Source organism: Podarcis tiliguerta (assembly GCF_965153285.1).
Source record: "Podarcis tiliguerta genome assembly, chromosome: 5".
In the NCBI taxonomy this organism is placed as follows: domain Eukaryota; kingdom Metazoa; phylum Chordata; class Lepidosauria; order Squamata; family Lacertidae; genus Podarcis; species Podarcis tiliguerta.
Window position 1 is genome coordinate 55,904,459 of NC_139538.1, and position 20,751 is coordinate 55,925,209.

The 20,751-nt window shown below is 45.7% G+C and overlaps 1 protein-coding gene across 2 annotated transcripts in view; it reads left to right on the forward strand.

Annotated features, from left to right (window-relative positions):
- Positions 1 to 13,029: 13,029 nt before the first annotated feature.
- The window catches only part of DOCK1 (dedicator of cytokinesis 1), a 359,825-nt gene continuing 352,103 nt past the window's right edge, over positions 13,030 to 20,751 (forward strand). For both annotated transcript variants that reach the window (XM_083439577.1, XM_083439579.1), the window contains exon 1: positions 13,030 to 13,126. In XM_083439577.1, the coding sequence (XP_083295703.1) occupies positions 13,033 to 13,126 (94 nt within the window). In that variant the 5' untranslated portion in view covers positions 13,030 to 13,032. The remainder of the gene's footprint in view (positions 13,127 to 20,751) is intronic.

A 20,751-nucleotide genomic window follows, 5' to 3' on the forward strand; every position in this document is an offset into this window, starting at 1 on the left:
TTGTATTTCTCATTTTGCATTTTTATGTTATGAACTGCCCCGTGATCTTCAGTTGAAGGACAGTATACAGATTTAATAACTAATAATACTAGTGATAATTGTCAGAATTAAAAATTGAATTTAATTAAACATGTATTCCCAGTGCCACAATTTAGAAATTTGCAAATCTACTTTCGAAATGAAGACCCCCCCCCTAATTTCCTGTGACAGATAGCTTAAGAATTGTGCCTGTGGATTCTCTCAAAGTTATCCATAAACAAAAAAAAAAAAGAAAAAAAGAAAAAAGAAATGGGGGGGGAGAACTGCAGAGATTACTTCTGTGTTCAATGGTAGAAAGTCTGAGTTCCAAAATAGGATTTCAAGCATTTTTGATATAACAGCTAATTTTCTAAAAGTCTCTTTACTAGACATTTTCTGTTGTTATATTTGCCAGGGGGGAAGTTCTCAAGGGATATGGAGATGTGATAGAAGCGTGAAGAAAATTAGAGACTCCTTCAAAGATGAAAGAGGTGGAGTAACAAAAGAATTGTGCACAATCTTTGGAAACTATCATGAAGGTTTCCCCAACATGTAACCTACTGTGCTATTTTGAAGCAAGTATCAAGGCAAAAACAAGTTATTCTAATTCTGACATGAAAAGCAAAAAACACAGTATATTGCTCATAGGCAGCTTATGGCTTTTTAAGGTGAACAATGGGCCATGAATCTGCTTACATCTATTGTGCTCGTGCATATTCATGAAGGCACGCCAAAGAGATATAACTTTAAAAAATCATTTAATTAAAAAGTCAACTCGTGAGAACAGTGCCTACTTCTCATAACAGTTTGGGGTGAGAATGACCTACTGAGATCCTGCTTTGCTAAGAACACTTCAGTCATTTTACAAAGCATAAAGAGCTGCCACAGAGAACAGAGAAAATAAGAGGGGAAATGTGTCTTTATTTTGCATACACAGAAATGAGCACAACCTAGCAAAAGCTAAATGTGCCCAAGTCTTGCTGAAATGGGTATAATTAATGTTCGAAGTAAAATGCTCTCCGTGGTCACTGATTGCCACAAATATATTTAAGAAAGAAGGGTGCCCCCTCCCCATACGAGCTCCACATGAGGCAATCACCCCAGTCTTTTGCTAAGAGAGCATGAAAGACGGCAGCTTTTCCCATTTTCTCCAAATTTCTGAACCAGATGATAATTCATATGTGTAATTGCATTTAACACGTCTGGATTTTTTAAAAAATAAAAATGTTGTAAGGCTTGCTGCAGAGGAGAGTTAATTCCTCTCTCTGTGCACTCCAGACCTGACTGTAATATCCTTACCTGCACTTACGGTACTTATCCTTGCCAGCACTCACCAGGCTCATGGCAACCCACCTTCTGCCACTGCCTCCCTTTTCACCGGGGGTGCTTTGCAGGACCATAGCTGTCAACTTACAGATTTGAAAATAAGGGACCAGCAGCCTTGAAAATAAGGGACCAGCAGCCAAAATAAGGGACCTGCGGCCTCACCTGTTCCAGGCACTCCAGTCTTCCTGTCCTCCTGCAGTCTGGTCAAAGTCATGCTGGGTAGCTTCGAGAACACTGTCCAAACAACTTTGTAACCAGAGGTTCAACTGAATAGAATCTGAATCACATGCACCACAAGGCCTATGCAGCCTCAACTTAAGTTGGCTCCCCGGCCTGGCTTTGCACTGCAAAGTTTGCAGCAGCACGTGCACCAAAATGGCGTCCAGCATTCAAAAACCTCCTCAGCTTGCATTAACTAGCCACACACAAGGCATGCAAGCTACACCCCCCAGTCATTCTTAGACTTCTTATTGGGTGAGCAACACAGCCAAGGAACACAGTTGGAGCCTCCCTCCTCCCTGGCTGGCAGGGAGGGAGGGAGAGGAGCTGCTTCCTTTGAAATTTAAGGGATATCATTTAAGGGACATTTAAGGGACATCCATCAATAAGGGACAGCAGCGGGACATGGCGCTGGAATAAGGGACTGTCCCTTCAAATAAGGGACACTTGCCAGCTATGTGCAGGCCCAATGTCCAACACTCAATGAGCCTGACGAACAACCACCTGCCCTGTCCCACCCACTCACAGCAGCAGGGCCGCACTGTGGGCTTGCAGAAGCCACATCCACCCCCTGACACCCCTATGCCCCCCCCATGGCCGCTGGCTAAAGGGTGGGAAGGCAGTGTGTATATGCAACAGGCAGGTGCAGGCACCAGGGGTGCCTTCAAAGCCTTGCCCTGTTGCAGGGCTGGGAAAGGCAAGGGGATAAAAGCTTTGATGCTTGCCTTTCCACCTAATCAGCCTTTTCTTAGGAACTGGGAGAGGGGGATTGCGGAGGGAATAGTAGAATTGGAAGGGTCCACGATGGTCATCGCAAGATTTGGGGTGGGGGAAGGTGCTGGTACTGCATGCCATTGAGTACTGCCTGGGGGGGGGGGGAGCACTGGTTTAGAGGCACATGAAATGGCAACGTTGCCAAAGCTCAGCGGGGATTTCTCTGCTCAGTATCTGAATGGAAACTCAACCCTTGAGCTCCAGCAAAGAAAAGAGTGGTATATAAATGAAGGGGAGATAAAAGGTGTTAAACTAAAGAACTGTATTTTACTTTATTTTATTGGTCACAAGGAAAACAGCAGCACACAAAGGAGCATTTTGATCAGGAAAACATTGTGGGGGATGGAGGTGGGCAACTTCCTCCATTGTCACTAATGTGAGCGAGTTCACAATCTTCTGTAGCTGCACTTTAAGGTTGTTGTTTTTTAAAAAATGTGGGAGATGCCAAGATTGGAAGATCTAATTATAGATCTCCCGCGCAACTTGTAGCCTAGCCTGTCAAATGTTTTTGCAGGAATAGAAATCTTTCTTCTCACCCTTCTTGAACAAAATGGATCTTTTATTAAGTACAGAACTGCAAACAAAGACATAATATGCATACTGGTTTGCTGTGACCTTATGAAAGCCAATAAGCAGAAAGTTCCTTATCCAAATAAATGCAAACATTAAAAATAACTGTATAGCTGCATTTGTAGGCAAGAAAGCAGCATATAAATGCTGACATAACATTTTAAATAGGCTCTGTGGTTTATTTTTGCACGCTCTTATTATACTAGTGCAAAATGGTGCATGCCTAACATTTGCAATGAATTTTTAATAGGCCCTGTTGCGTGTTGAGTCCCACAGTGCCACCCCCTAAAAAAAATTCACACTTCACACATCAATTTTTGTTTAGGTTTTTGGCATAATTTTGGCCACAACTTTATTCAAATACAAAAAATGTGAGTGGTTGCTTAGGCATTGGTTATGACTATCTGTCCTTGCCCTCAGGGACAGAGCTGGTCTTCCGGACTCCAACGGAAGCCAGCGTGGGAAACAAGTATTGGGTGAGAAAATGAAGCTGGGCATCAGTCCCTCACTTCTCACCCTCATGTTCCTGTGGGGCTTGCACGGCCCAGGTCCGATGCCAGGGACAAGGACGAAAACAATGGCAAGCCCCTGGATTCCTTTAACGGAATTCCCTTTCCACATCATTTGGAGGGGTAGGCACTTACCCCTCCAAGCACCACTTTAACCAATGCCTAACCGCCAACCTTACAAGTTGTGACGATTTGCTACGCGGTAGGCGAAAACCAAATGGCACCAGCCAATCAGCCAAATGGCAAAATTCCTACCGAGCCCCTGCTCCAAGGCAGACGACCCCATGACAGGCAATAGCAAGGTCAAGCTGTCCGAAACCACCCTATTAAAGGGAGGGAGGGCGGGTGATCCGCTGCAAAACGGCCAAGAGGCCGTGGTAACGTCTGTCCCCTGTATTTATAGACTTAACCCCTCCTCCAAATTAGCAACAATCAATACTCCCCAGCAACCCATTTAACCATTTAACGGCTGGGTTCCTTTCCAAAAATGCCAAGTCATGGCAGGGTGGCCTGTTCCCCCAACCGCAACACGTGCTCTCTTTTAGGGAGAACACGCTTTGCGTGTTGAGTCCCACAGTGCCACCCCCTAAAAAAAATTCACACTTCACACATCAATTTTTGTTTAGGTTTTTGGCATAATTTTGGCCACAACTTTATTCAAATACAAAAAATGTGAGTGGTTGCTTAGGCATTGGTTATGACTATCTGTCCTTGCCCTCAGGGACAGAGCTGGTCTTCCGGACTCCAACGGAAGCCAGCGTGGGAAACAAGTATTGGGTGAGAAAATGAAGCTGGGCATCAGTCCCTCACTTCTCACCCTCATGTTCCTGTGGGGCTTGCACGGCCCAGGTCCGATGCCAGGGACAAGGACGAAAACAATGGCAAGCCCCTGGATTCCTTTAACGGAATTCCCTTTCCACATCATTTGGAGGGGTAGGCACTTACCCCTCCAAGCACCACTTTAACCAATGCCTAACCGCCACGGAGCCCCATGGCTCACCGCCAAACCACTCACAACCCCAGCCAAGCCCTCAGCTTGGCAACCACTGCACCCAGCCACGCCTCATTCCCTGAGGCAGAAAGATGCACGCCATCCGCTCTGAAAAAGGATGCAGCCTGAAAAAGAATAACCGGGTGAGAAATCACATCTCCACCCAACTCAAAAATTTTCCTGGACACAGCGGAATTGATGCGTTTTCTGGCCCTTTCCATGGCAGCTGGGCAACGACTGCCCATCCAAACGCGTCGCTGCAACAGCTTTGACCAAAATATTTTTGCTGTCGGCACCAGTGCTCGCAGCGTCTCCAAGTCCGTCAAGATTGCGGAGCGTAATGAAAAACAGTCCATGGAAACCAGGTCGTTCTCACCCAGTTGTACCACAATAGCCGTGGGTGGCCCCTCCTGCAGCAATTGGCTCCGAATCTGCGGCAGGAACTCTGACCAGCGCATACCCCGTCGGGACAGCCAAGACACCCGCACGTATGGAGGAAGGCCAAGACCTGGACCCAAACCGGACTGTCGAGCAGCGACGCCAGCCCAATGGATGATGCTGTGCCCCACCATCCAGATGCGTACAACTGCCGTTCCTAAGATAGACAAAGCAAAACCATGTCAAACACCACTTGTTATCGAACATAGCCCTTAAACGCATCCGACTTCCAGCGACCCAAATCCTTTATTCTGGCGGCTGACAAACCCCAATGAGCTGCTGTCGTGGCAGCCCCGATCCTAAATGAATGGGGCGCAAAACCTTCGGCCGTGCCACCACAGGCCAGAATTGCCTTACGCATCACCCTGGTGAACTGGTGCCGTGTTAAAGGCAACCCATTCTGATGCCTGAGCAGAGGACCATCCCCAGGAGCACGAAGCGCCAGGAACTTGCTGACGTCTCTCACAGGGCAGGGACCTGCTTCCCCTGTAGCAGGGAGACGAATGAGGGCCCCCTTACCCCTCTGATCCGTCTTGGAATTCCTGATTGTGATCCTTAGCTCAGCGGGGGATAACAGCACGTCCTGGAGCAACAGGCCCCTGGAACGACCATCCCTATGGTCTTCCACCACCAACTCGCCCACTCTTAACGCTCCAAAGAAGGCCAGTGAAAAGGCAGCCGAAAACAGGCGGGCCTCATACCTGGACCAGCACACCCCCCGCAGCTTGCTGCGCATGTTGCTCAACAATTCAAATGAGACCGGGCGCCTTGCGGCAGGCCGTGAAGGAGCAAGTCTACTCCAACCTTCAAGGGCCTTGCGCACAATAAACTTCGCGCAAGGGTCCTTATTGAAAAGCGTTTTACAGAAAAACGCTATAGCAGCCGCTTGTATCCGAATTGTCTTAGCTGCGCGCCCCAACTGGAATAAATGCGCCAAATATCTTAACACCTGTGAGGAGTTGGGCGAGACCCCTTTTAATTCACATGCTGACTGACGCATAAATGTCAAAAAGTCAGTCCAGGCTTTAGTGTACGATCTGAGGGTAGAAGGGGAAACAGATGCCGCTACTCCCTGCAAAACTAAATGCTGCCAAGGTTCCAGAGATGTTCCGGGAAATATTCCGGATGTATCCGCGCCTCTGGAACCAGGAGTCTGAACCGCTCCATCTGCAAACGGGACAGAGCATCAGCAATTTCGTTAGACACCCCCGGAATAAAGCGCGCTGAAAACACTATATTACAACGCAAACAGTGTAACACAAAGGCCCGTAGAAGGGCCGACACCCTGGGGGAGCGTGACGACAGCTTGGCCAGCACGTCAACCACCGCTTGGTTATCAGTCCAGAAGCAGATACGACGGTTCCTGAACTCCTCTGTCCACAAATGCACTGCCACTGCAATGGGAAAAAACTCGAGAAAAGTTAGGTCCCGTGTAATCTCTCCTCCCCGCCATTCAGGCGGCCAACGCTTGGCACACCAACGGCCCTTCCAGTAAAGGCCGAAACCCAGGGACCCTGCAGCATCCGATTGCACTTGGAAATCATTATGTACATTTAAAGTGTCTTGCCATAGCGACACCCCATTGAAATCCTTCAGGAATTCCAGCCAAATTCCCAAATCAGCCTTTACCCCACTGGAAAGGCGCACTCTGTGATGCGGGGCCCTCAACCCCGCAGTGAGTCGTGCCAAGCGAGAACAGAAGGGGCGGCCAGGAGCCACCACCCTGCAAGCAAAGTTCAGATGCCCCAGAAGAGACTGCAGCTGTCTGAGAGACACCTTTTTCAGAGGAAGCAAGTCCTCTATGACCCTCTTCAAGGCCACTAGCTTGTCATTTGGTAAGCTGGAAGTTTGAGCAACCGTATCCAAGAGGATACCCAGGTAAGTGAGCTGGGTTGACGGGCCCTCCGTTTTTTCTGCGGCTAGCGGAACCCCCAGTTCCCGCGTAAGGTCAGCAAACGCCCGCAGCAACACCGCGCAATCGCCGGTATCGCAAGCCGAGGCCAACAGGAAATCATCCAAATAGTGCGTGACTCCGCCTAGCCCGGTTTTAAATTTGAGGGCCCACTCCAAAAAGGTGCTAAATGATTCAAAAGCCGCACACGCTATAGAACAGCCCATAGGCATGGCTTTATCAAAATAATAATTGCCCTCAAATTGGAAACCTAGGAGCCAAAAATCATCCGGATGAATTGGCAGGAGACGAAACGCAGACTCAATATCACACTTGGCCAGCAAGGCGGCGTGGCCAAACTTCCGAATCATCTTGATTGCTTGATCCAATGAAGCATACTTTACGGAGCAAAGCTCCGGAGGAATCACATCATTGACGGAGGTACCTCTGGGATGCGACAAGTTATGGATCAAACGGAATTCACCTGGGGCTTTCTTTGGCACAATACCCAATGGGGATATATGCAGATTATGAAAAGGGGGAGTACCAAAAGGACCAGCCATACGATGCATAGCTAACTCCTTTGCTATCTTTTTGCGGGCGACCTCAGGTAGCTCGCGAACTGATTTTTGGTTAGCAGGATTCCGTGCCACGGGAGGCATGGCTACCGGAATCCGAAAACCAGCTGAAAAACCATTGCTTAAATAGCATGCCGCCTCCCTATCAGGGTACGACTGCAACCAAGTATGTAGGGCCGACAAACAAACAGGGGTATGAGCCAAAGATGTCAACACCCTATTTCCCTGTTCCTGAGGTTGACGGGAGAGGGGCTGGCTTGAGGGGCTGCTGGGAGCCGCCCCTGCCCCCGCGAAAGGGCCGCCGGCCCCCGAGGCAAGAAGCAGCAGCATGCAGGCCATTACACTTTTCGCACATGTGTGCGTACTTGCACCCCTGTCGCTGACAGGAGCCTTTATTGAAATCCCAGCAGAGGAGGCGACGGCTAGACCTAAAAGCCGCAGGCCTCACCTTTGGTTGTTCCTGCACCTTCTTCTCGATGAGTGGAGCCACGTGAGTGGTCCACACATCGAGATCCTTACGATCCCAGCGGGCCGATGGGATCCTGGCAGCACGGCGCCGGAAATTCTCATCATATTTGATCCCAGCTTTCTCTCCAGCTTTGGTGAAGGCTGAGCGGACAATGGATAGGTAAACTAACAAATGAAGAGATCTCCGTGGGTAACACGCCATAACCACACCAGCGAAGACCTGGAAACAATCGAGCCAATGCTCGAATGTCCTGTCCGTCAGTGGGCGTTTTTTGGAGGAGTTCCCCTTCTCTTGTTCCTCAGAGGGTGGGGCCAATTTGAAAATGTCCACGTAGCGGCCGTTCAATATCCTGGAACGCAGCTTTGCAGACAGATGCGAGCCAGGAATGATGTCCCTAGCTGAATTGGTGGAGACCCTAACGTCCGGCACCAACACACCATCCCTACACTCTTGGACAGCCCCATACCTCGCCCGGTGAGAGTTGGCTCTTCGCTCCCAAGCCCACCGAGGAAGCCCCGAAGCCAGTTCGCCAAAGCCCCAGTAAAGCTCCAGCGAACGACCCCCCTCCTCATCAGAGCTGGAAGAAGACGTACCAGAAAAGGAAGACGATGTGTCGTCCCTCCTACGCTTGGCGTGCTTCCGAGAAGATCTTCCACGGCGACGCTTTCCGCCAGAAGACTTCTTGGGGGGGACTGGCAAGCCGTCATCGATGGAAGACTCCGATTCAGGACACGGCTGTGATGTACCTGGGACTGACTGTGAAGACACCACACGTGAGAGGCTAGACCCAGATGCCGCCGCCGCCGGAGTGTGGGCAAGGTCAACCCGTTGGGTGGAGGAAGCCGAAGGGCCCCCGCGCCCAGAGGCCCCCCTGGAGGAGCGACCCGCCCTCCGCGAACGGCCCCGGACCTCAGGCAGGACGGGGAATTGGGCTAACTGGGGATCAGTGACCAGCCCCCTGGAAAAAGACCCCTCTCCCCCGTCTTCGCTAGACGATGGAGATGCCGGATAAGGCGTCACAGCCGGACCACGTGACCTGGAAGGTACCGAAGGCTGGGTGGAGCACCGCTGAAGGAAACCGTCCATATCCGCTGCAAAGCGAGACAATGCAGCTGGATCGCCAGCCATGCTTTGCACCAATGATTGCACCCGGCCCACTGGAGGAACCGGGTCAGGTGAACGAAGAGCCTGTGATGGGCCTCTAATAGGCCGCTTTGACGTGATGGAAGTGCCAGGACGGGCAGAGTCCTTCTTTGGAGCCATATCTGCTAATAAAATTGGAGGTAAGTCAATACAATTGTCCTCCCAGGGGGGTACCGCTCAAGCAAAACCACCTGCGGGAGGGAATCAGGCAAAACCTGCCCAGCACCGGGCAGGACAATACACCGCTGCTCCCGCGTACACCTTTCTTATGGCAGACAATGAACAATGGATTGTTAATAGTGCTTTCCCAAATAATAAGGCCCTACCGTTAGGCTATTTAGCGAACAAGGAACTGATTCCGGAGTTTTTTGGGCAATACCCTGAGCAACTATCTATCTATCTATCTATCTTCCAACTGCCTGCTAATAACCTGCAATCAGGTCACGAGGCACTTACAAGTGCACCTTCCCAGGTTGGCCAGCAGGGGTCACCAGCCGACCCTGCCTCAACTGAGGGAGGGCGCAATGTCCAAACGAGCCACTGGAGGGAGCCCTAAGCGCTCAGCTAGGCTGCACCCACACTCAGCGGCCACAAAGGGCTAACAGGTCAGAAAAAACTCCCAGCAGGGATGACTCTGAAAAATATAGCCCCACGCTAACAAAAAGTCGGGCGGAACGCCCAGTAGGCCCAAGAAACAACCGGAGGCGGCTCAGGCCGCGCCCGGCCACAGGCCGTTCCTGGGCGCGCCCGCCCAGGCCCACTCGATTTTTTCACCCCTCCTCCCCGCGCGGACGTCGCGGGGGGGGGGCGGGGTGGCTAGAAACGGCGCGCCGCCGCGCCGAGGCCCGAACCGGCACCCCGTCAAGGCCCCGCGGACGGCGAAATTACAGCCGATCACGCGGCCACGCCAAGCGGGGGGGGGGTGGGAGGGGTGCCGCCACGCCGCCCGGAGCGCCGTCGGCCGCGGCGAAGCGCGCCAGACAGGCCAGCCGCCCCCCGCGGCCGACAAGCGCCCGATCGGGAGGCCCGGGAGGGCCGACACAGTCCGCTCCTGCCGGAGGCCGCCGAAGGCCGGGCCTCGGAGGCTAAAGCAGCAGGCTAGTCCGGGGACCGGCGAGGGCCTAAGCCTCCTCGTAACATAAACAGGTCTCCTTAAACGGGGGGGGGGGGCAAGCCTGCCCCTGGCTGGGGGCGGGGGGGGGGAACCCACCCTCAACGCCCGAGCCTTCTTCCTCCCGCTTCTAATACTTATAGGGCAAAATAAGGGGTCAAGGAAAACGGGGGGGGGGGTTATTTGCTAGAAGGGGAAGGAGAAGGAGGGGGAATGGGGAGGCAAGGGAGGAAGAAGAGGGGGGAGGGCTAGCAAGGTTAAAATCAATAGGAAGTTTCTAATTATTGTTATTATTATTATTTTAGGCCAAGGGAAAACGAAAGTGGAATCAAAAGGTAAGTTCAATACAACCGTCTCCAATGCTCCTGATCCGCTGCAAAACGGCCAAGAGGCCGTGGTAACGTCTGTCCCCTGTATTTATAGACTTAACCCCTCCTCCAAATTAGCAACAATCAATACTCCCCAGCAACCCATTTAACCATTTAACGGCTGGGTTCCTTTCCAAAAATGCCAAGTCATGGCAGGGTGGCCTGTTCCCCCAACCGCAACACGTGCTCTCTTTTAGGGAGAACACGCTTTGCGGTCTTGGAAACGTAGAGAAGCAAATATACAAGATCTGCAAGCATCCCTCTACACTGTCCAGTTTACCAGAAAGGTTAAAGACAAGTGACATCTCGAGTGAAGATGCAAGATGGTAATCAACAAGAGGAAATGCATAACTGAAAAATGCTTCAAAGGAATAAAACAGCATTGACTTCACTAGCAGGGTTCTACCAGTAAGTATCAGAAAGAAAAGATCACAATATAGACTGTTTCTGTTTCATAGAATCATAGAATTGTAGAGATGGATGTCACCACACTCCAACTCCCATCATCCCTGACCATGAGATAGGCACACCAGGTTCCACCCAACACTGTGGGAGCCCAGTGCATATATGTGACGTCACACACGCGTGACATCACTCCTGCAGTGGGAGAGCCCGGCAGAGTGCCCTGCTGCAGTATGCAACACGTTGGGTTGCCTGGACGGGCACCTAGAGTGAAAATTTTGTGGGTGCCTTGGCACCCATGGCCCTCCAGATATGGCGCCTATGCTATGGGACATGCCGGCTGCGGCTGGTAGTATTTGAGCAACATATGGAGGGCCACAGTTTCCCCATCCCTGGTGTAAATAAACTTTAGGGGATATGAGTAGGGTCAGACCTAGAGTGGTTTCCTGCAAGGTTTTTTCAGCTGTCCCCTCCTTCATTTCCAAGAGGCATAACCCTTATAGCACTAGTCCTAAGCAAAAGCTGCTATGGAGCAAAGCAATGATGTGTCAGAGAGTAATAGCTAAGACTACTCCTAATACTTTTTCATTTGAAAAGTTTGTATGTGTCTTTTTGAGTAATGATAGTCACTGAGGCTGAATGATATAATAGGCTCCCCCATCACCAGAAGCCTACAATATTCAATTGGGAACTTGCATTTCAATGATTTATGGAATGTTACATTTTATTACAGTATGTTCTCAGACTGATCATAAAGAAAACAATAATGTGTTATATAATTTAGCAGAATTCCTAAAGTGTATTGTTTACATAGGTTTCTTAATAAGCACAGGGGCGGACTTTGGTAATATGGCTCCCTGAGCAAGGACAAAATTTACCCCCCAGCCCCTATTTCTTATTCCTTTTGGTAGGTGCCTATATAAATATAAATTGTTGTTAATTTGTGCCCCTTCAGCTTGGTGCCCGGCACAGAGGAACCCCCTACACAACAGTACTGATAAGCAGATTGCCTATTCCAGTACATTATTTTAAAAATTAACCAGAAGCAGGTACGTAATGATGTTAAGATATATAATGATGTTAAGATCAATGAAAAAATGATAGAAACATTATGATTACCTTTAGTGTAATTTCTAACAACAGGTCCTACAATTTCCAGAAGTGTAGCCATATTCATATAACATAGCAGAAACAATAGAATCCTGTGGTATTGTCCACCTCCATCAGAAACATGAAATGTTATCGTGATATAGATAGATAGATTCCTGTTGTTGTGAATGACATTATTAGGTCCCTGTAACAGTGTTGCCGGAAGAGACATGGGCATGTGGGTGTATTTTCTTCTGGTGTTGCTGTTTGAAATTCTCTCCAATATATTTATTGTCATCCACAACAACGGGGATTTGTTCACTTGCTCATCTTCCAGTGTGATATATGCCATCATCTGTCAAGGATGCCCTTCTGCGTTCTACATAGGACAAACATGCCAGTCTCTGCGCAAAAGAATTAATGAGCACAAATCTGACATCAGAAATGGAAATATTGGAAAAACCAATGGAGGAACATCTCAGCCTCCAGACATTCTGCAGTTTACCTAAAGGAGTCATATTGGAACAAAGAAAGCAACCTAACACCACCAAGTTACAACTGATCAAGAAGCTCAGTACTTTTACTTGTGGTGCCATGGATTTTTTTAAAAAAACACATGATGTGTTAATTGGCTTGCCAATGACAAGATAACTGTGTTATCAACACAACTAATTTTTGCTACTGTTAATAATGCAATTCTCGCTGTCTGTACTACTCTGTATGTCATTTCCTTCTAACTTTACTATTTGAAATGTCACTCCTGCCTGAAGCATGTATATATGTATGTGTGGCTCGGGAAAACACTTCCGTACATCCAGCAGGGTGCGTATAGTCTATAAAAGCTTATGCCATAATAAATGTATTGGTCTTTAATGTGCTACAAGACCCTTTGTCTTGTATTCCCTAATACAGTATTCTTTGTTAGGTGTAGAAAGATTGGTGCTATTGTTGTATTAATGCAATGTTAGCCTTAGACCTGCATAACCTAGGCTAAAGTCCTTGCCCACATAGGGACATATAAGGTGGCTGGTGTCATAAGTACCCTTGTGACTCATTTATATGCTAGCTGCGCCCTACGGTTGCTCTCACATAGCTCAAGGAATGGAAGCAACCAGTGTAATGGGCATGGTGTATCTATGCAATTCATGATGGTAGAAACTTTTATGCCTTGCAGGATTGATGTGGAAACAACTAAAGAGACAGTAGCAACCATTCCAATCAGACTTTCAGGTAGGCCTTAGGGTCAAGCTAGAAGTTGCTTTAATTGTGTAGTTAGCCATACTTAGGGATTTGAAAAATGTAATACAGATGCCCCATAGTCAACATTTTCATCTCTGGGGCCCATGGGAACTCTCCTCTCACCCCCCCTGCAAGTCTTATTGCTGTGTAAAATGATTTTCATTGCTCTTGTGTTGGGGTGGGATAACTCCCTATGCCATTTGCTACTGTCCCAGTGGAAGTTACCCCATAAACTAAAATTAATCTTTTAAAATCCTCTGACATAGTTGCTCAACTACACAGTTAAAGTAATGTCTATTTTGACCCGCAGTTTCTGTCTGAAATAACAGTGCTCTGTGATATCTACCGTTATATTTTATGTAAGCTACTTAGAGGTCTTTATGATTAGGTGTACCAGTTCCATTAAATAAAAGTAAATTAAATAGATACATGTTGGAAAGCTGTGGGAATAAATGAGAAAACTACAAGTGCAATGAAAAGTGTAGGATCAAACTTGCACTATAAGAAAACATAATAATAAACAATTTTTCGGATCATAAACTCTTCTGACATTAACTCTCATCAGAAGGTATTTCTATGGGTAATCCAGTTCCTGTAACCTTGGTACCAGCTCTTAAATTGTTGTCATCTCTGAGGTATTGTGTTGGGTTGCAATGAAAACAATACACTCATCATAAAGGGGAATGGAAGAGAGCAATTTGCAGAGGGGCAAATATGTGCCCCCAGTTAAAAGCATGCATAGCACAGAACAAGACTGGCAATTCACATGAGGACCAACAGTCAAGAGATGACGACTTGTCTTTGCTACTGTCATCATGCCTATATTTTAAGCTCAGGCTGTGGACACACTAATCCATTTGTAGAGCAAAAAAATGTAGCTTTTTCTCAGTCTGGAATTGTTTGTGCTCACCCTCAACTTCCTGCTTTCAATCTAGATTGATTCTGATCCATAATTGTGGCTCTTCATTAGGTTAGCCATGTTATTTCCTTTCTGCACATGCCCCACATGTGGTGCTTGTGATCTCAACCACAACGTCATTGTGCTGGTCTACATTTGTATTCATCAGTTTGCAATTGGACACACTGTGAGATAATGCAGAATCAGTCTAAAATGAGCAATTATTTTTTGAATGAAACCAGTTTCTCAAGAAGTGCTTTTCAGGGTGAGGTGGGGTGGGGGTGGAATGCAACAGATCTACACTGTGTGTGTGGACTATGTAGGAAATAGCAATTATTCAGTCTCCATTGATTCTCGAATAAAATGTTTATGGCTATCTCAGAGGCCCTCCTTGTAAGCCTACCAGTGTGATCAACAGGAGTGGAAGACAGAAAAAGGTTGTTTCAGTAGTGGCTCCACAAAAATGCAAGCCCCACTTAGGTGCAATGCAAATCTCACCTTCTTTGCAGGCCCTCCTATGTCAGTTTCAGATGCTTTTTTGTAAGATGCTGCGGTCTTACAGGGTTTTAACTGGCTATTGCTAGACTTGTTAGACCATAGGTACATTTGGGTTTTTGAGTGCCACGAGTGCCACCTTTTTGGCCATTTCTCCTCCCCTTGTGATCAACCCCACCCCCTGCCTGGGAAGAGTGTGTATACCTACTTTGCTTTCCCAAAGAATCTGGTTAGAAAGTCAGATCCAGTAGAATTAACCTGAACCTAAAAAAGCATTGAGTTGAAAAAGGAAGTGGGCACAACGGTCACTCTTGCAACTTCCTCCTTCACCTCTATGTACTTTTCAAGGGAGAAAAAGATAACAACCATCACCATTTCAAGACAAGGAAACAGTGGGGGTGGGGAGGGCTCACAGGCTCTCTGGCCGCCAGGGAAAGATCTCAACGGTGCCATTGCACTCATGGGCACCTCATTGGCATCTCTGGATTTTAGAGTCTGTAAAGAGAGAAAGAGAGCACACATGGGGGGCACATTGGATAGGGTCAATCAATCAATCAATCAATCACAGAATTATAAGTTGGAAGGGTAATCTAATATGCCTTGTGCTTAGAGCAAGATTGGAGGACTTAGAGCACTCCAGATATTGTTGAACTACAACTCCATCAGCCACAGCTAGCATAGCCAGTGGTCAAGGATGGTGGAAATTGTATACCAGCAACATCTGGAGGGCCACAGATTCCCCCCCTTACTTTCAAGCAACATTCTTTCCAGTTTTGTTTTAATTCATTTTCCAAGCAGGGTTCTGTGAGACACTGTGTGAAAAGCTTTATTGAATCCTAGATATTTTACATGCAGACAATTTATTTCATCTGCTAATTTCGTAATTCAATTAAAAAAGCAATCAATTTTGTCTGGCTTGATTTCTTCTTTATAAACCCATGTAGAAACACATTAGTTTTCAAATTAAATATAATTTTGGAAATGTATCACTATTTGCCACTGCTGTCCCTTATATGACCTTATATAACAATGTTTACTGAGAGACAGCATGGCATTTTTGATGAATTTGGAGCATACTTTTCCTCCTGTGACTACAGTTCATTTCATACCTACAGAAAGCCAATGTGATATTTGTACCATTGTGTTTCCTTTGTGTTTCTCTGCCATGCAGTTTGTTTTTGTAAAACTATTGTGGCAAGCTGGCACTAGTCATAAAAGGAATCAATTTTAATTTATCATTTCTGTGGTGTGGCTGGTTTTTGTATAGCTTTTAAGTGTAAATGTATACTTGGATGTTTAAATATGGAAATAAGCATGTGCTAGATATATTTATTAAATAATCCGTATCAGATCGGACTCGTATGTCACTTTTTAACCTATCAAATTGCAACATGTCCTTTTCACATATTCAATCTGTATGTTTGCTTATAGCATTTTCACCCTACTCTTCAGCCAAAAGGGCTCTCAGAATGCTGTAAGTACTAGACAGTCCCTACCCACAGGCTTACAATCTAAAACCACCACAACACACAAAGAGAAATCAACAGGGAGAGGGAAAGGATTTTTATTTTCATTGACCATACCTTCATGAATTGGTAGGTACTGCAACAGATTAAACCACAACAAACCAAAGTGAGAGTAAACATCGACAATATATTTGTTGCATTTCAAAATGCCAAGAGTCCAAAAGCAAGGACTTTTTGTAGATGTCTTATGCCTTGTACCACTATGGCAGGCATATCCAAAGTCCATTTTGGGGGATTAATCCGACCCGTCGGTCAGTTTAATCCGGCCCCCACAGGCAGTTCCTTCCTGTGGTTCAAAAAAAAAGGGGTAAAATCCTTTCAAAAAAAAAAAAAAGGTCGGCAACTTTGGTCGGCCCTTATGCATGTTCACTTCATCAAATCTGGCCCTCTTTGAAAAAAGTTTGGACACCCCTGCACTATGGCAACTTGCTGGGAAAGGGAGCTGCTCACTTGCTCCTCGCTGCACTGGAGCTGAATCACCACAGATGGCCAGAGAAGGTCGTTGCAGTTGCCAGTCCAGCAGGGATCAGGCAACTCAAGGGGCGAATAGTTTTCACATGGTTACATAAAATTGCTGATTCTGACTGGCCTGACTCTTGAGAGCCAGCTTGTGGTCTATCCCTGCTTGCTTTCATACCTCTAGCTTTGATTAAAAAAAAACTAGTGCAGCTGTGTCTTTTCGAGCAAAATATGATAATATCCCTGTCAGGCTGCAGTCTTGGATGTCACTTGCTCTGAAGCAGCCTTGTGGAACTGTAGGGAATTTAATTATGCAAGCGTTTTTGATCTGTGGGCGTTTACATTAAAAAAATAAATAAATCTAAAAATTGTTCAGATTGTATTCTCCCTCCTAAAAGGATATTATGAAATGCAAAAGAGGGCTTGCACTTTCAGCAGTGGGCGGCGCTTCAATAGAAGGCGTCATCTTACCTGTATTCAGAGTCAGCCCACAAGTGCAGCAGGTGTGCCATACTATTTACTTCATGGAAGTACTGTACAGAAGATAGGGCAGCAGCAGTGGCAGTTCGTTGCACTCTGTGGCCCTAGTCCTTTTGCACAAAGGAATAGCACTAGGCTGCAGTGTGCCTGCTTCCACAGGGCTGCAAATATACAGCCCCATGCAGATTATCAAAAATCACAATGATCATCTGTTTTGGGAGCTGGGAGAGAAGACTGAACCACACTCCCTGTTTCCTCTCCAATATAAACAGATGATTGGCACTATCAATCATAGCAGGAACCCATGCACACAGCAGCAATTTGTGAATACAAATTCCTCTTTCAGAAAACTGCAATACATTTTTTTCCTACCACGTATGACATAAATTCTTCAGTACTACAGCATGCTTTAACAAGCCTGGTTTAAAAACGAATAAAAATGTGCAGTGCTACTGTTAAAAATGCATAACGCAACTATAAACAATAACCTATTTGAATATCTCAACCTTTTATAATCTAGTGGTTTCATGAGCAATACCTTGGGCATATGATGTGAAATGTTCCTTGGTCAAATGGGCTTCATATTAAAAATTATGCCCAAAGGGAGAGCTAAAAACCCAGAATATTCAAATTAAATTAAAGCTGTCAGCCTTGGTCAATGGTTGATGTGCCACAATATACAGATATATATATATATATATATATATATATATATATATATATATATATGAGTTTCTCCACTGCCTTAATGATAGCCACATTTTAACATAGAATTAATTCCGACGGGCATGGTGAACAGTGGCTCACATAGAAAGGAACTTGGGTTGCTTTGTAATGAATTTTGCTTAAGGGACAATCCAAGGTTCAATGAGTAAGAGACAGAAAGTAGATGATCCTAACTATTAGTTACACTGGCTGGGTTGGGTAGGATCGCTTCTAAATGTTTGTGCACTGGCAGAGAAAGCGTATGCTGTTATTGTGAGACCCTTGTGTCAGTAAGACAAAATGTATATATCTTATATGTGTATAGACTCTGTGTTTACAGAGATGAGGACTGCATGGGGTCTAACTCGATGCTCTTGCTCCCCCTCTCTGTTTGTTATACATGGCCACAGATCATGTGAAAAGGGCATTAGAGGAGCATATGGTCTTCTTAGTCTTGCCAATGCCATTCCAATATTGACTTTTGTGCTTGCTGTAAAATCTTCCATGCTAAAGTGCCTGATGCAAAAACCTTATTGGCAAGAGAATCTCATTGACTTCAATAGACTTGGTCTCTATTGTGATTCCTTAGTCGATACAGCAAGTCTTACCAAGAACTGCAGCTTTATGTCAAATACATTTCCTTTCAGAGACAAACTTTTACTTTCAGAAGTCCTTTATCTTTATAATGAACAGAATCAATATAGAGGAAGAGCACAAGCTCTGGCACAGTATTTCAAACATACTAGATCATGTTTGCTTATAATTATAATTCACAGGAGCACATTCCCACAATCAAGGGACAGGAAGGCACAGCATGAAGAAAAAATTAGCACTGAGCAACCTTTGTGAATAATTGCCTGTCAGTGAATGGCTTATTAAAGACAAAACTACAATTTCACAAGGCAGCCCTTGTGTTGGCTTGTCTGCTCTGAAGACTGATATATATAAACACATGGGCGCACGAACAGTTTTTAGACGGATCTTTTCTTAATGGGATTTTGAATGATAAGTTCAAATGAATGCTTTTATAAAGTTGGACATAATAATGTCAAGGATAGCTGACCTCTGGAACAAAGTGAAGGTTCAGAGGATAGTCAGAAAACATTGAATGTGTGGCCAAAGGATTGTGCTGGTTAGGGGTTTTGGCATTTACTTTTATTCATTTATTTTATCCAAGGATTTTTATCTACCTTTCTACTGCTTATGCACAACAGCAAACATGGGACAGCTAAAAACAGCTAAAACCAATTTTAAATACAGTAATAAAAATTATATTTCAAAATAAATAATAATAATAATAATAATAATTATTATTATTATTTATAAAAAAAACAAAGACAGGCGCAGCAGATGAAACAGAGGCAAAAATATTATCTGCCTGATAAGGCAAAAGTTTGCCTAAACAAAAAGGCTTTTTGCCATATGGTGCACACTTAGAGGCTGCCAGATAAGCCTCATTGCCAATCTGGTGCAATTATAGTAAAAGATAGCCAACACAGTCCTGTGCATGTTTATTTAGAAGCAAATCCTACTAGGCTCAATAGGATTATTCCCTGGTATGTTTAAGGTTGCAGACTGCCTTTATAGCTGTGTAAACAGTGTACCAATTGGGGTCACAATAAAATGTAACAGTACAAGTCTTAGGTCTGTGTAAATACTGACCATAATCCCACAGGTTGGAAATGAATGCGCTCTCATAGAAACTTGTCCAAACAATACTTTAAAACAAAATAAAACACCTGAATACAACATCTTTAGCTTAGTTTCTTCCAAGTAGGCTGGGATTGATAGGTCCATTTTCTTCTCAGAAAGTACATAAAAGTGTTAGTATCCATATGGCACCAATCAAATTATGATCTGTGCACAGTTTGAAGTATCATTTGGGAATTTGTGTCGACAAACTCTTGGTTGCAAATCACAGTTCTAAAATGGCACCTGATCAGCTGTCCCGAGTAAAAAACTGATATGATAAAAGCTGCACATGTTGAAACGTACAGCAAAAATGAACAGTTGGTAGACTGGGGGCTCTAAGTGGCCTGGGAAACCATGGATATACCAGTGAAACTAAGCCCTAGTGCACATGTTCAAAAATATTGTGCCAAAGAAGTGATGTGAGCATCTCCCCTCCACCATGTAAAAAGTCTTCTAGCTGGGGTCTCATGTGGCTTGGTTCACACCATCTGCATGGTGGAATGTTAGGATCTGTGCTGCTACATGACCATGCTATTTAAGTATTGTCCTTGCCTAAATTTATTTACTGATGAAGAGACAGTACTCATTCAGCTGTTTCGCCTTTCTCGTTTTGTTACAACCTGTCCATGCATGAGCAAACATGTTCTATAACTACTATATTCTTACCGCTAACCTACTCTACCTTTATTGTAGAGTTTGATCAGCAATAAAGAGATCAAGTTGAATAGAAGATCACACTACTGGACCCCAGATAATTTATAGGAGAACAAAGTATCTTTTGAGAATACAGTGGTACCTCGGGTTACATACGCTTCAGGTTATATATGCTTCAGGTTACAGACTCTGCTAACCCAGAAATAGTACCTTGGGTTAAGAACTTTGCTTCAGGATGAGAACAGAAATCATGCTCTGGCGGCACGGCAGAAACAGGAGGCCCCATTAGCTAAAGTGGTGCTTCAGGTTAAGAACAGTTTCAGGTTAAGAACAGACCTCAGGAACGAATTAAGTACTTAACCCAAGGTACCACTGTACAGATGTTGGCTACCCCTTGCCTTAATCTTCTTCTGCTTCCACAACATCAGGACCAAATCTCAGTGCCTAAGAGTTGTGTCAGAAGTTCTTCCTTCTGCTGCACCGCCGGAGCACGATTTCTGTTCTCATCCTGAAGCAAAGTTCTTAACCCGAGGTACTATTTCTGGGTTAGTGGAGTCTGCAACCTGAAGCATATGTAACCTGAGGTACCACTGTAGTTAATAAGTATCTTCCTACATTTTTCATAATAATCTTCCTACATTTTTCAAAAGGGTGGTTTGTAAGGACTTCGTTAACTACTCTGAACAAAGACTAGCAAGGGGTCCTTC